The sequence below is a fragment of the Pongo abelii genome, chromosome 17 (genome assembly GCF_028885655.2).
Source record: "Pongo abelii isolate AG06213 chromosome 17, NHGRI_mPonAbe1-v2.0_pri, whole genome shotgun sequence".
Taxonomy (NCBI): Eukaryota; Metazoa; Chordata; class Mammalia; order Primates; family Hominidae; genus Pongo; species Pongo abelii.
The window spans coordinates 57,475,953-57,493,186 of NC_072002.2; the positions used below are offsets into that span (position 1 = coordinate 57,475,953).

Consider the following 17,234-nt stretch of genomic DNA (forward strand, 5'->3'; position numbering starts at 1 on the left):
TACATATGATTATTACCTGTCAACTAAAAATGAAAGGGATAAAAAAAAGATGCTGAAGTGTTCCAGACTTCTGTTACTCCGAATTTGCCCATATAAAATCCCTAATGTTTTTCCACTGATTTCAGTCCTAAGATAATGATATTGGAATAAAGTAAGAAATATTTCTAAACAGTAAATAAATAAATAAATATAATAGGCAGGAACCAATTAGCTAAAGTTTTCACAATTTCAAATAAAAGATGTGACCTTTTGCTACCAAATAAAGAGCCTGATTTCTTCAATTAAACAAAAATCTGTATCCATGTAGCTTATTATTAGCTTTTCCTGCAACCATTAAATATGACTCTTTCCCTTTAAATGTCCAATGTTGCAACTATGGAGAATGGAAGACATGTCATATTACTCAAAATTTATTAAAACAATACACATATTGGAAAAATTAATTTCAGTCTGGATTTAAGCACAGGCATGCTCTGTTAAAAGCCATAGCCCCTCTAATCAGGCCCTTTGTGGGCTATTGTAACAGGCGATTGTCCTCCAGTCCTTTCTCTAACAGGCAGTGTGCTGTGTGTGTGTGTGTGTGTGTGTGTTTGTGTGTGGTATGAGTCAATTAGGATGAATAAAGGGATTGTTTAGTAAGGTAACTAGTAAACTACTTTTATTACTGTCACTGAAATTACCACTCAAGAGACCAAAGCAGAAACTAATCAATATAAGGATCTAGAGAGCAAGAACAGGAATAGAGCAGGTGCATACACAATGGCAGTTTTACAATATTCAACCCAAATTGTATTTTCCTAGGACCTATCTGAAATATGTGTCACTCCTCTTCCCTACGTTACAGAGGTAAACTGCCTTAGGTGGAGGCATGGAAGGAAGGACAAAAAAAAGGAAGGGAGGAAGGATGGAAGGAAGGAAGAAAGGGAGGGAGGGAGGGAGGAAAGAAGGAAGGAAGGGAGGGAGGGAGGAAAGAAGGAAGGAAGGAAGGAAGGAAAGGAGGGAGAGAGGGAATGAGCGGTTTTAATGAAGGTGTAATATTGGGCAATATAATCTATAGTTTTTTTTAAATATTTTCCAATGTCACCTACCCAGCAATTCTCTGAGGATATTTTAATTAAAGCCCTTAATAACAAAAAACCAAACACCGCATATTCTCACTTATAGGTGGGAATTGAACAATGAGAACACATGGACACAGGAAGGGGAACATCATACTCTGGGGACTGTTGTGGGGTGGGGGAGGGGGGAGGGATAGCATTGGGAGATATACCTAATGCTAGATGAGGAGTTAGTGGGTGCAGCGCACCAGCATGGCACATGTATACATATGTAACTAACCTGCACATTGCGCACATGTACCCTAAAACCTAAAGTATAATAATAATAAATAAATAAATAAATAAATAAAAGACACAGAAAAAAAAAAAAGCCCTTAATGAGGAAAAGGGAGACTCAAAGAGCTTTAGTGACCTGTGCAATGTCAAGTGTTGTTAAGGGTAAATAAATAAAAACATAGCTATCCATTTATGTTATAAACATTGTCCCACAGTTTGTGCCAGGCTATGTCATTAATATTCTGAGTATGAACTGTTACAGTAGTTATTATTGTCATCCCCATTTTACAGATGAGAAAAGACAAATATGGATTTCCTAGGTTACCCAAACCCCCAGTTCACATTATTCTGTCATCACTTCTATGGTGGGGCTTCCTTCTACAGATTGAAGGTTGATCAAAATAATGCATGGTAAGGAGTACAGTGGACAGTGGTTAAGGGCCTCAGCTCTGGCAGTGGTTGAGTTCTGCATAGTCACCTCAGGCTCTGGGTTCCTGAGTGAATCACTCACCATCTTCAAGCTTTACTGTTCTCATTTATTAATTAGAGATACTAACCACACCCACACTGCTGGGTTTAGTGAGACTTAATAAATTAACATATTTAGTGCATTTTGAACAGGGTCAGGTATATGCAAAACTCAGAAGTGTTTGCTTTTATTTTGCCATTCATTGCAGGAAGAAATTGAAAGAATAATAGTTTGGACAAAAAAAGAAACATTCCTCTTTTGTGAATGCACACAGATTTATGAACACAAACACACACTTTGTTGCTCATTTTAAAGCATATTAAGAGGAACTGTGAACTGGTAAAGTGTCTAAGGACTTCTGATTCATTCAATAAGTGACTACCCAAACATTGACTTTCACATATACAAGAAATCTTCTGATAAAGAACTTCCCTCATCCACCACCACCACAACTTCTCTAACTATAATAGTTGAAAATCTTTATTTGGTGTTCCATCGTAAGACCACAAATTATCTACACCATCTCATTTCAGTTCAATTAAATATTTTTTCCTGGGACTGCAAATATAGTTTTCTCTCTGATTTCCTTTTCAATGCAACATCTCCAGGGAGGCCCCAATCCCCCACTCCCCCTTCGGCTTTACATCCTTCACGCATACTTTAGCGAGAATCAGGTTTCTATCTGCCCAATACAGCAGGATGCTGAAGTGCTTGGAGTATATGGGGACCAGAACTATCAATACTCTCATGCTGAATCTGTGGTGTTAGCTGAAGTAGAATTATAGTAGGCAGAAAGGGCAGAAATGATGGTCTGGCAGAGTGACTAGCAATGGCACTTAGCTGGTCCCTGCTGAGCAATGAGAAGGACAGATAGCACTGTTTGGTCAGGGTCACCAGAAAGGGTATTTATGAGGAAAGCCCAAGTGATTGAGTAGATATCATTGATGGGCTTTGCAAATAGCCAGATTCATTGATAAGAGTGCACCTTGCATGTATGTAAGCAGTACAGAGGACCACCGTCTGTCAGTGTGTACAGTCGCAATCCCACCACACTGCAAACACACACAGGCACAGAAATAATAAGTCATAGGCAGCAGGTTGATCTCCAGTGAGATTTTATGCTGGTTTATGGGAGTCAGCATGGCCTATTGGAAAAATTCATGCTCTAGAAAGTCAGGAGACTCTGGTCCCAATGCTACAGATGAACAGCTGAACAATGTATGGTAGGTCATTTTAACTTCCTAAGCCATAGTTCTCATTGCTTCCAAAATACCTCCCATACATCTCTATCATTGTCTCACAAGTCTGTTTATACATCTTGTTTGTTACCCTGGTGGACAGGGCAGAGGCTGTGTCTAATTCTTGGTCATATCTGTGGGCTTTTCACAGGTCTAGGTGTGCGTGCGTGCATGCGCGCGCATACGCACACACAAACACTCTTTTGTCAGTTTCTATTATTCCAAAATGTATATGTTTAAAGAAAATATGCTTCCCTAAGTAAATCAGCACCTAATTTCAAAAATCTGTATGGTTTACTCAGCACACTGTTTACTTTCTTTGTTAGCATGATCCCAGGTTTCAATAAATTCCTATAATTACTGGGCTACTTGGTTTTCTCAAGTTGAAAGGAATTGTTACCTTCTCTCTATGTGGCTGAGGCCACCAGGGGTCTCTGAATAGACAAGAACAAACCAGTCTTCGGCACCTCCATGCTAAAATGTTTAGTCAGAGCTCCTCATGCCACCCACTACTCCATCTAATGAGGGTAGCACTCTCCATTGTTTGTGTAGAAAATTAAAAATATTAAAATATTTTCATATAGATGATTTTGTGTGACGTTTAAAATACATGTATGAAAATGTGGCCAGGTGCAGTGGCTCACGCCTGTAATCCCAGCACTTTGGAAGACCGAGGCGGGTGGATCACGAGGTCAGGAGATCGAGACCATCGTGGCTAACACGGTGAAACCCCGTCTCTACTAAAAATACAAAAAAATAAAAAATAAAATTAACCGAGTGTGGTGGCGGGTGCCTGTAGTCCCAGTTACTCGGGGAGGCTGAGGCAGGATAATGGCATGAACCCAGGAGGCGGAGCTTGCAGTGAGCCGAGATTGCACCAGTGTACTCCAGCCTGGGTGACAGAACAAGACTCCGTCTCAAAAAAAAAAAAAAAAAAAAAAAATGTAGCTGAAGTTAGAACTCGGGTTCACTGTATCATGTCTTCGAAAAATAAAAACTTTCAGGTGAGAAAATAAAAATAATGTAAACATCGAACTTAGACATCCATATGTAGGCACATTAGGTTCATCATTTAATATCTATGTGCCTTGGGCCATATTATGTGTGTGTGTGTGTGTACCTCAGTTTTCTCATTTATAAAATGCAGACAGTAATGCCTTCCTCACAAGATCAAGGCAGGGCGAGGGGTATAGTAAGGCAGGGGAATGTTACAGACCGTCAGCCAGCAGAACACCAAAGCAAATGTGTGAACGTAAAGAGCTCAGCAACATGTGGGCTCATTGAGGGATCATTACATGCTCGTTCATCTCCGGTCATAGATGGGGCAGACATATCATATAGTACTCATGCAGAGCTGTAGAAAATCTCTTTCATCAATTTAAAATCTACAGAGTGCATATAATCTTGGAGATGTTGTCAATCAAAGCCTTTCGCCTGAATTCTGTTTTCAATCATTATTTGAGTGAGTAGATACCAATTTACTCTTTTACTGAGCCTTATTTGGACCTCTTGGCTAATGCTTCCTGACAGTATTGCAGTGAGTGATGGTCTGCAGTACAACTGAGGTGGTAACAGTTAAGGGTGAGAACAGAAGGCCCAGCAATCTTAAAATCTTTTTACTTTCCCCTTGTTTATTTTGTTTCTTTTGCCTTACAGTCCACAGGGTTAGGATAACGCATGGCCACCATGTGACAATTGTTCAGCTTTGTCAGACTCAAAGTTCTGCTAATGAAGTAAAACACAGAGGCTCTGGGACATGAATGATGCACTTGGTTGTTTGCCTTGATTTAATTCATCAGATAAAGACTCAACTTCCTACCTGCTTTCCTAATTCACTGAGGTGGAAGGAATTGGTTGTGTGCTGCTTTCCACTTACCTCAGAGAGATTGTTACCGCTTTCTCTTTATAAAATCCTGCTACATGAAACTGAATTTACAGAGGCGACAAACTGCAAATGGCCGCGGGAGAGAATATGTTTGTTTATTTTACAAATGAGTTTTTTCTTTACAAAGAATTCATAATGGAAACATTCTAATAAATTTTGAGTGCCCTAATCCTTTTTGTGTTTTCAGTTTATTTGTGTTGTGTAACTTTTTCACAATTAACTAAAGCATCTATTGAGCAACTCTAAAAAGATATTTTTTCAACTACCCCTTAGAGACACTAAGTTATCAAGATGCTGCCATTAAAAATTATAAGCCTTCACATCCCTTCGTGCCCCTGTATACACTGTTTATGTTCAATTCTCTTCCTTGGATCTCCCCATACTTTTCTTCTTCAGCATCAGAAAAATCCTCCTCATCCTTTAAGACATAATTTACCATCTATGCTGTGATTTCTTCTCATCTTTCCCATCTCTTATAGCCACCCCTTATACTGAGTTTCCGAAACTCTTACATTAGAAGCCTAATATAAACTTATTGTTTTGTATTACAAATTACAGCAGATTTTCCACCGTGAGATGGTACACTCCCAGAGGTCAGGAATCACCTGAAATCATGGTTATGAATAACACCCCCTCCCTTCTCAATGACTTGCATAGTGTTTCATACATATTTCATACCTGAAGATGTATGTTAAGACAACATTTCACCAAATAATTCCAAGATGTGTCCTAGGGACCAGAGAAGGACATAAAGTTCTCATCTGACATTGGGAATCTTTTTCTGCTTTTCCCATACAATTTGATAGAAAAACAATTTAGATGTAGAAAGCCTGCGTTCATGTCCAGTCCTTATTTTCTGACTTTCCTACTAGACAAATCTCTTGATAGTTCTGTGCTTAGATACCTCTCCTACTTGCCTTCTTATTTTATGATCAAATAAATCATAATCAGAATAGGTAAAATGTAATTTTTACCCCAATTTTATGCAATAATATCTTATTTTGCAAAATATGATCATTATGAATCTTAAGTTCTTTAAATCTTAAAACATTATCATTATGTTAAGCATATGCCTGTATACAAATATATTTCCTGTACTCCATATATATATATATGTACTTACTATGTACCCATAAAAATAAAAAAAAATCAGTAAAATTAAAACCTACTAACTTAGCATAAATCCCAAATGCAGATATTTTTCAAAATACCTAGAAAATAAGATATTATTTTTATTAAAATCTGTTGAATAAATTTGATTCTGAACTTGGAGAACCAGATGTGAAGCCAAGGAAGGCAATATTTCATCATGTTCTGACATTGAGGAACGGCCTTGCTGTTTCAAACCACAGTGACAAAGGTCAATATTTAAAACTGTTATAAGGATTGTTTAGGCTCCATAAAACTTTAAAACTGTAACCATGAGATTATTTTTATTTTTATTTTTTTAGGGTAGGTGAGTGGCGGGCAGTGGAACAAAATGAGATAGAAGGCTAAAAGAAGATGCCTAACATACTGAACTTTATTGGATAATTTGTCTTTTTTGTTGTTTTCTTTTGGTTTTAGTTGTAATCACAGTTTGTAATATAAGTTTCTATTCTACTGCCATTTAATGTTATTTCACTGAATGTGTGTGTGTGTGTGTATATATATATGTGTGTTGTTTCTTAAGTAGTTCTCTCATCATGAGTCTTATTTCTAAAATAAACTTTATTGTGTATATTTAAGGTATACAATATGACGTTGTGGGATACACATAGATAGTAAAATATTTACTATAGGAAAACAAATTAGCATATCCATCATTTCACATAGCTACTTTTTATAGGGGGTGGCAGTAACAGAACCTAAAATCTACTAATTTATGCAGCACTAGTAACAATAGCCAAGATTTGGAAGCAACTTAAGTGTCCATCAACAGAAGAATGAATAAAAGAAATGTGGTATATATACACAATGGAATACTATTCAGCTATGTGAAAGAATGAGATCCAGTCATTTGCAACAGCATGCATGGAAATGGAGATCATTGTGTTAAGTGAAATAAGCCAGACACAGAAAGACAAACTTTGCATGGTCTCATTCATTTGTGGAAGTTAAAAATTAAAACAATTTAATTCATGGAAATAGTAGAACGATGGCTACCAGAGGCTGGAAACGGTAGTAGGAAGAGGGAGTGGAGATGGTTAATGGGTACAAAATTGTGGTTAGATGGAATGAATAAGATCTAACATTTGATAGAACAACAGGGTCATTATTGTCTTGAATAAGTTATTGTACATTTTAAAATAACATAAAAGTATAATGGAAGATTTATAACACAAAGAAATGATGAATGTTTGAGGTGATGGATATACCATACCCTGATGTGATTATTATACACTGTATGCCTGTATCCAAATATCTCATGTACTCCATAAATATATACATGTATAAAATATATACACTTACTATGTACAAATAAACATTAAAAAATCTACTAATTTAGCAAAAACCCCAAATAAAATATTATTACCTATAGTCCTCATCCTATACATTAGATCTCTATACTTGTTCCTCCTAAACGTCTGCTACTTTGTATACATATCTGTTACTTTGTATGGTGCAGTTTTGATTCAGCTTACTCTGTGTAAGAATTGGGGGGTGATGGAAAAGCAGCTTCAATGGTGTCAGAAGGACTGAATTCTGGATCTGACTCTGCCACTGCTGTATAAATGACCTTTGCAGGTCTCTTCGCCTCTCAATGCCTCAGTTTGGCCATTGTCCAAATAATTCTTGTGTATCCCTGTTTTCTCTGCAGTTAGTAACATTCTTGGACAATATTACATATAATTATAAAAATATAAATATAAATATAAATATTATATATTTATACAGAAGTATTATGCACAGTGTTCAATTAGGTTAAAGATTAAAGAGGCATAGATGTATAAATCAAAGTGATAGCCTAGATGGTTAAGATCTCTTCTAAATATAACATTCAAGACCTAGGAAATGCATTATCAATGGATCTGTTTTCTTCTTAATAGCGAGTGATGCAACTCTTTGTTCTTCTCAGAGCATTAAACATAATGTAGTAGAGTTAGATAAAACATCACAGAACTCTAAATTATTACTCCCATGACCAGGCACAAGTTATTTTTCTGACCTCTGTTTTTTCATCTGTGAAATAGAAATACTGACTCTGACTGTGGTTAGGACTGAGTATAAGCATGAAATACATGTAGCCCATGCCTGCCATGCAATGGGGGCTTCATAAATGTTTATGTCCTTCATAGTAACTAGTATAGGACTGTGCATAATTCGTGCTCAGTAAACTTTATTGATTACTTGTGGTTTAAAATTCCTCACATAAAGTACATTCATTAACTGACATATTTTAAATCTTGTGGGAATTCTTATTTCAGTAAAGTTGCAAATTCTTTTAAAAGTTTCTATTAAAAAATATTTTGGTAAAACATGGATAAAAACATGTCTCAGGCCAGGCACAATGCCTCATGCCTATAATCCCAGCACTTTGCAGGGCTGAGGCAGGAGCATTGCTTGAGGCCAGAAGTTTGAGACCAACCTAGGCAACATAGTGAGAGCCCATCTCTGCAAAAAGAAAAAGAAAAAAGAATAAATATTAATATACATAGAAAATCTCCAAGATTTTAAAAATTATAGTCACCATAAATTGAGTTTTTAATCCATGTTTAAGGCTGACTTGGACTTGACTCTCAGAATTGGAAACAGATGGTAGCTTGATGCATCTTCTTTAGTTTCTTCAGAAGAGCAGATCTCCTCTGGAAATCTCTTCACACAACCCAGGGTAGTGGGGTTATATAATCCCTTCATATACCTCTATTGGTCTAAGTCTTTGATATGAAAAGTAGGTTTTAAAGCGTGTATTTAGAGCCATGATCATGCCACCGCACCCCAGCCTAGGCTCAAATGAAATAAAATAAATCATGTATATTTTTAGCTCATTTGAAAGCAAATATTTTAACCTTCAACAGAAGGTTAATATTGAGAATCAGTGCTTGAATGTTTATATGCTGATAGAAGAACATCAGGTAAGTCACAGGGGGAAAGTCCAAGGACCAGATGATTTTAGCACTGTGATTTCAAACATTTAGTCATAAGGACAGCATTTTCCAGGTGTGAAATTGTAGTATGAGAAATATTCTCTGGTGTAGTAGCCAAGGTTGCCATTTATATATAATCAATACAACTGAGCTGTTTACACTCTTTATCCTTTTCTTTCTCTGAGAATGAGTTGGTCATTCCTGTCTTTTCATCTCACTGGAAAAGTTTTGTTCAAGTACTTAATTATGAATTGGCTTCTATTGTACAAAGCAAAAATGAGAGCAAGCCAGGCCACTCTGTGGGCCATGTGTCACGTTGAAAATCCATAGTCATTGGAACAGTAACAATGATCAGTCAGCACAAATAATACTTGGGAGAGATCAAAATAGAAGATAAAATATCACCACTATAATATCAGCAATATCACAAGAAAAGTGTGTTGCTGAAGGATGTTCCTGTCCAAAATCTCTTCTCTCCAAGTTTCATTTCCGTGGAATAAATTGAAGTAGGCTAAAAATCAGTCACTCTATCCCCACATCCCTCAAGCTCCTAAAAGCAGATACCTAACCAGCAAACAAAAGCAATACGGAGGCACATTATTGCGACAATTTCAGCATCTTCCTGACCTCACAAGCTGCTGGTGGCATTTAATGTGGATTGGCCTTTTGCCTGTTTTTTTTAAATCTGTTTTTCTCTCTTCTTCAGTATTTTATTCTCACATTGTTTATTTCTTTCTTCCTCACTGTATCTGACTGGATTCTTGTAAAGTATGACTTCATTTTATATAGATCATGTTGTCTCTATCCTTCCTCCATCCCTTCCTCCTTCCTTAAATCATAACCTATTTTGATTCCTTCCTTCTCAAATCATTATCTTTAGAGGAGAAATCTTTTTAAAAATTCCTCATTTATTCACAATTGGAAAGCTTTTCTTTCACATTTTTGCCTCTCTAGAAGAGATGAATAATTTTTTTCACTTTGATATGCATTTTGCTACTGACCACATCCAGATGTACCTATTTCTTTTATTTTTTATGAGAATTCTCTTTTGTAGGGTGAGGAGAAGAGGTAGGGGTGCTGAATTTTATGTTTCTTGCTATCTTTAACTTTTTTGTCCACTAAAGTCTCCTTCCTCTTCCTTTACCGTTCAGTTTTCCTATCCCTTGTGGACCCATCCACCAAAGTTGTTAGTTTTTTGGTTTCTTCTGCCGAAAATACAGTTTTCAACTTTTAATTTTTTTGTCAACACTAAAACTATTGATTTGTTTTGATGCTTTTTGTCCATGCTAACTATAATATTTCTTCTACCTTTTAGAATTCCCAAAGATGTATTCCCAGTGGAGATATTTAATATTTATATAAAAAGCTATATTTATTTATTTTCTAGTGATAGCCATAGCTCCGAGCTATCTAACATTTGATCAGCCAAAAAAAACTACTATGTATCCATTTTTTAAAATTTTTTATATTTGGCCTTTTAGGCTCCTCAAGAATTCCAACAACTGACACTTCTGTTCTTTATGTACCAAAACAAATTTGCTATTCTTCATCTCTATTATTACCTCATCTTCATTTATTTGTGTAGCTTTCTCCTTGAATTGACCACAAAGTTTAGTTTGATCACCCTGCACAGGACTCACAATGAATATCATTCCATAAATCACTGCCACTTTCAAAAACCAACTTTCTTTTGGTATTCAAAGCCCACACACACTATGTCAGACTACAGATGAGGAAAAAGAACCTTCTAATGAAAGAAACAAACACAACAATCAACACCCATCATCCTGAGTATATGTCTGTGTTTGTAACGGTGTTTAATTGAATATTCATAGCACTTCTTTCTTTATGTGAAGATTTTTGAGAATAGGAGCACATTTTTCTCATACCATGACAATTTCATACATATTTTTATTATTAAAAAAGACCTCTACACTAAGAGCAAATATCACCCAGCGTGAAATCAAAGAAAACAATTATCCTTTTAAAGTTCTGTGGATCATCACTGGCTGTCTGCATTATCCTGACTCATCAGCATCGGCTTAACAGTCCTGACACTTTGGAGCATCCTGCCAGACCCATACTCCGTGTTTAACTGCCACAGTTCACCTCTAACAGCATCAGCAATATCATTTTTCTTTCACTCTATAGAGTTGTCTCTATAGAGGTCCCTCCTTCCCCAGCATTTGGTGTGAAAACTTACCGCTTTTACCAACTCCCCCTGCTCCCAGCATTACCACCTTGTACTCTCTGGACCCGCCTGATGCACTGCCTGGGGAGCAGCTGGCTTCATTTTCTACCTCCATCTTACCCGAGGGACTGGAGGAAAAAAAGAAGGAGAAAGTCACCCGTGTCAGGTGCTTGCTCGAATATTAAGCAACTCTAAAACTGTGTCAAAGCAAAGGTTTTAGTACGAGGTAAGAACCATCAGCGTCGGGCTGGCTGCTGGTCCTCCGCTCAAGCGGGTCTCATAGCAACCACTTCAATTGCTTCCAATAAAAATCTGGCTTTTGCATCCCCCACCCTTCCTTCCGATCCTTCACTCTTTCACGTCTCCTACAATCTCTCTCTCTCTCTCTCTCTCTCTCTCTCATTTTTATTTCCTCCCTCATTTGATTCTTTCTCCATTTCCCTTCCCCACTGTCTGTCTCTCTCCTTTCTCTTTCCTGTGTACCCCCTGCACAGTCACAGTTGTTAGTGGCACACACACATTCGACCCCTTTTCAGGCTGGGCTGCTAGAATGGAGTGAATCTGAGACCTCACAGGAGTTGCTATGTCTCACAGGATGACTTCTGTAGGTACAGCTTCAAAGATGCTATTTTCTTTTAATAAAAGTTAATTAATAAGGATTTCTTCTGCTTATAGTCTTGCATTTTATCACTCTTCTATTGCAGTTTTCATTCTGGGAAAATGGAAAAGCAAAACAAAAGCAAAACAGAACAGTAACTCAGAGCTCATAAGGATCGATCTTCAGTGTTCTGAAGTAACAGCCGGCTAACAGGAATTGTTTAGCTCACTAGACAGTTGCAGGTTTAACATAGGGGGGTAATTGAATTAGATCATTGTCATATTTGGACAAGGCTCATGCTTGTTTACATTCAGTTATTAGAAACAACCTAAATCACAAGGAGTTTATCAAGCATGAAAGAGATAATTGATAAATATTTTTACTGACAATTATACTAACATAAAAGATTGTAGAAGAATATTTTTAAATGTCCAAACTATTATTACCTGTTTGAATTCTTATAAAGCTTTGCGGTCTTTGTTTTTCTCTAAAGAACTTCTAAACTACAGAGGGTCTAGAATGTTTTCAATAATTCCTAATTGTCATAATAAGATGTTGTCTTTTAATCAGCATGATGATGTTCAACATGTTTATTGTCTATTTTCTAAAGCTTGAATCATTATTAGATGCAGACAAGTGTTTGGTGTGCAAAGACTTACCTTTCTATCTAGATTTTAAGCTCCACTAGGAAAGGAACTATATTTATTCCATTTCTTGTAATTCTATAATGTGTGCACAGAGTAGGCACTCAATATATACTTGCTGGTTTCTGTAGAGGCTTCAAATTGTTACAGTCAAGAGCACAGGCTCTGGAGCCAGAATGCCTGTGTTCAAATCTGGGCTTAGCCACTTACCAGCTATATGACCTTGGGCAAATTCCTTCACCTGTCTGTGCCTCAATTTCTTTATCACTGAATAGTTAATTAAAACCCTACTTTGTTAACTCATTAAGTGAGCTAATATTTATATAGTGCTTAAAACTGTGTCTGACAAGTGATATGTACCACACAGGTATATGATATGAAGAGTATGTTATTATTTTGAATCTGTTTTGCTGTCAGTCTACTGTTTACAAACACTTGCCCAAGAAGAGAAGATTATCTTTTCATGTGTTTATTGGCCATCTGTATATCTTCTTTGCCAAAGTATCTGTTCAAGTCTTTTGCTTATTTTTATAACAAGGTGTTTATTTCCTTATTGCATTTTGAGGATTCTTTATATATTTCGGATGTAAGTCTTTTATCATATAAATATTCTGCAAATATTTTCCTCTAGTGTGTGGTTTTTCTTAACAGTATCTTTCAAAGATCAGCAGTTTTAAATTTTGATGGGGTCCCATTTGTAATCTCTTTCTTTTACAGATCATCCATCAGGTTTTAAATGAAACTTTGCCCAATTATTCTATTCCCACTTTTCTATCTTTTTTACTCTTTGATTGTGAATTCACTCAGTGTCATAGGTCTATTTATCATCTTTCTATAGGTAACTGCCAAGTTTGCAATTCTGGACCCATTTTTTTCTTTCAGCTGCAGAAATTATTCTAACTGCTTCTGGGTTGTCTCCATCAAAGCCCTGATTATATCTTAACCTCAGTATGTCCAGAAGTACATCACCCTCATCCTCACTAAACAAAGTCAACAGTGTTCTCTACCTTTGCAGGGAGCATTACCACCCTCCAGGTCCTATCTTTAGATTTACCTCTTCCAGTATTTGACCTCCATAACTGAAGCAGCTCTTTAAATTTTTCTCCCTGAATACAAGTTCTCTGCCCCTTGTTCCTTTTCACAGTGCTCAATTCATCCTATACACTGACATCAGAGAAATCCACCTAAAGTGTCAACTTGACAAAGCCTGTGGTAAACATATTCATATATCAAATGCCTAAAAATGCAACCCAGTAACTCAAGATGGCACATAGAGACACAAAGCATTTATTCCAGTCTCCTGTTCCAATGTAGCCCTCACCCTCCCTACAACAGAGTCAGTCAGAGGAAGCTACCTGCCTTTCTTCCAACAAAACTGTCATTTCCATGATTGGGTTTAATAAAGAACTGAGACTATAATTATCCTGTAATTCTTTAATTAAAACTTTATTTCTTAATGAAATGGTATATATAAACAATAGCATTTAGCTTCAAGGTCTGGGTTTTTTTCTGTTTGTTTGTTTCTAGTTGTGTTGCTGAAATTCTTGTGACCTTGAGCAAATCATGTGCCTCTCTAGCTATTCCACCATCTGTTACTCTGTTTTCCATGTCAGCCATACCGATTTGGTGAGAAAGCACAGAAATTGTCATGCCAGCTGTGTCCTTTGTTCTGTTCTTTATTTACCATATTATTTTAATGTTGATTAAGAGAAAAGAATACATGGAAATGTCCCTTCATGATAAATAAGTGAATGCCTTTCCAAATATTAATAGACACCGTGAGATGTGAAAAGGACATATAGGTAGTGAATTGGCTTTGTTAATGTATCTGTCCATATTTCTCCTATAAAAAGTAGTAGGGTTTTTTTTTTTTCATATTTACATGGGGAAAAAAAAAAAAACCATGAAGTGCAGGGAAACTTTCCTAGATATAAAGCCATCTCTATCTATCTTTTCTTTGAAATTCGAAGGTACTCCACCCTAGATCCTTCACCTGAAGTACTAAGGGTCAGAAAAACTTTTGATTGATAATGGCAGAATTTTGAAGCATTCCGATGCTACTGTTTTTCAGTTGTATTCAGTGACTTTTGTGAGTATGCATTTCTCCTCCCTTGCTTTGACCAGTATACCCAAAAGTCTGTGTTTTTGTGTGTTTGCGTGTATCGGCCGGGGGGGTCGTATATCTCCTATTTGTGTAAATGATGACTGAATAGAGTCCCTAAGTAACCAAAATCACTTCCTAACAGATAGCTTTGCACTTGGAAAAATTATTAAATGATCAGAGTTTGCATTCAGTTCCTCTACCCTTCCCTGGCAGTTGCCATTTTAGGATGGCACATCATTTCCTTTGAGTGCTAGTCTCCATTAAATTAAGATGCAGATGTTCAGTGTTCATTCAGAGCCACTCAACTCCCTAAGCAGGCCCAAGTCAGCTCTACCTTGCCTCTCTCTGTGTGCTACTGCTGCTCACCATTCCAATCTTTCTCAGAGGACAAAAGGGGAAGCTAATTTAACAAGCAATTCCCTCAAAAGCAATATATTTGCTTTATTTATATTGATACAGTTCTAAACTCCCTTAAAAACTTCTAAGGCATCTAGTCACTCTGATAGGAATATTGGGGAGAAGTTTGGAGGTTTGAGAGTTCTTTTCTCACCTTTCTGGTTACTGGTAGGTAATTTCTCATACCATTGTCTGCAAAGCCACTTTTCCTTTCATTCTAATTTATTGTATTCTTTACAATGACTTATTTACATTGTAGTCCACCTCACTAAAATGTTAAGACCTCGTCTGTATTTAACTTTGACTTTCTAGGATGTTTCAGTGTCCACAAAAACATTTTCAATAAAATGAGTTTTAAAGACCTAATTAGCTTTTATTTGTAATTCATGAACCAGGCATCATCCAGTCCACAAAACAGACAAAAGCTCCAGTGGGCATGGCAGTCTAGTCACTTTCTGTAAAGCAGATTGACCAAAACCAAGAAAACAGAGTAGAGCAAAAGCAGACTGAATAATATCAAGTTCTTCAGGTTACTTTTACCAGATAAAGCAGAGGGAGTTCATCATGCTGGATCAGGTTAACTGAAACCCTTTTGATTGGTTGATGTGAATCTCCTGCTTTTTGTTTCTTTGTTTGTTTTGTTTTTAAATTGGCTGCTTGAAGATTTGGCTATCAACTCTCTCCTGGTTTCTTGGAAGGTCAGATCTTACAAAGCTGTTTAGCTTAGGTTTTGGTATGGTAACATGAAAATTTAGCACGAGTGACTCCATTTTGGGTTGGTCTGCTGGGGCCAAGTGTAAGGCCTCAGTTCAGATCAGTGGGCTCTCATAAATTTTATTTAATAGTGCAGTGCCTGGCATATGCTAGATGACTAACACATTTTTGTTAAATGAAGGAATTTATTGTACCAACTGAGTGACCATGTATTGCTGCTGTTAATTAAATTAACCTCTCAAAGTGTATAATTTACTATTAATACCCTAATAAAAAGACAACTCAGCTTAGTTGATAATCTCTGAATAAATGAATGTTTGGCATGCACTTTCTCACCATAAAGTATAAGACTATTGTACAAACTGGAAATATCAAAGCCAAAGCATGAAGAAGAAAGAGCTAATTTTGTAAATAAAGAGCAGAGCACAGACTTTTTTGCCACACACTGACCTACTCACATTCAGTAAAAGTCAAAGTCAGTGTGAATACTTCTTTTTGTGATACTTTCATCCTGAAGGCTTACATTAGAAAAAATGATCTTAATGTAATCTAAGTGACTTGCATGCATTTATTCAACATGTATTCATTTATTAAACATATATTAATTTGCTCACTGTCAAATTCATTCATTTCACAACTGTATTCAACCTTTCAAAAAAACAAAGGAAAACACAATATAGTTCACGAGTTCAAAATTATTATAGCCTAGTGCGGGGAAAAAAGGCAGCTGTCCACTAGGCCTTGGAATAAGCCAGCATGTGGCAAGTCATTGAACAGATAAATGGGCAGAGTATGGCAGGTTTGTGAGAGAAGGGGAGACTGACTCCAAGTAGGAAGACAAAGTAAGGTGTCAATAAAGAGGACTGCCTTGGGCTAGGACTTAAAGTACATCTCCAAAGAAGGAGATTACAAAAGCAAGGGTGTTCAAAGTTTAGAAAATAAAATGTATTTGGTAAATTATAAGTTGAAAACATAACTGATACAAAAGAACATAGGAACAAATTCCAAAACTGGATTATAGATGAATCACAGAGAGTTAAATTACAGCATATAGAGCTTGCATTTTGTTGTTTGTTTGTTTTTACCTTTTTCTTTAAGCAAAGCAAAATACCAACTTTGAAGCAGAACAGCGAATAACACAGGTTTCTGATTAGAGAAAAATCAAGGTCTGGCTTGAGTTTACTTTTTATCCATTAAGCCTTTTTGACTTTCTCAAATAGCAGTGAGTTGGAACTCAGGTAAATTTCTATAATATTTATTATTGTTTAGTCATTAGTTTGACACTTAGCATTCTGTAATTTACTAAATTACAATCTATTTGAGAGGAGCCCCTGTTCCATTTTACTGTATATTTTTTATGGTCTTGGGCCCAGGCTCTGATATGTAAATGATAAATAAAAAAATTGTTCAGAATTTTTTTTATCAATATACTTCATAGTAATATCTGATATGGATACTGCTGATTATAATTTTTTTCTCTTCAGTCAGTCAAAGTTGACTTTTACAATGTAAATGAAATAATATTAGGCTAAGGGTATAGCAAAACATAGGCAAGCTATAGGTGTGAATATTTAAACCCTATAAAAACAAAATT

At 36.4% G+C, this 17,234-nt stretch overlaps 1 protein-coding gene across 1 annotated transcript in view; it reads right to left on the minus strand.

The window, feature by feature from the left end:
* RIT2 (Ras like without CAAX 2) overlaps window positions 1-11,656 on the minus strand; it is a 254,480-nt gene extending 242,824 nt beyond the window's left edge. Inside the window, exon 1 of the mRNA XM_063717003.1 lies at window positions 11,197-11,656. Coding sequence (XP_063573073.1) covers window positions 11,197-11,299 — 103 coding nt within the window. The 5' untranslated portion in view covers window positions 11,300-11,656. The remainder of the gene's footprint in view (window positions 1-11,196) is intronic.
* Window positions 11,657-17,234: the final 5,578 nt, after the last annotated feature.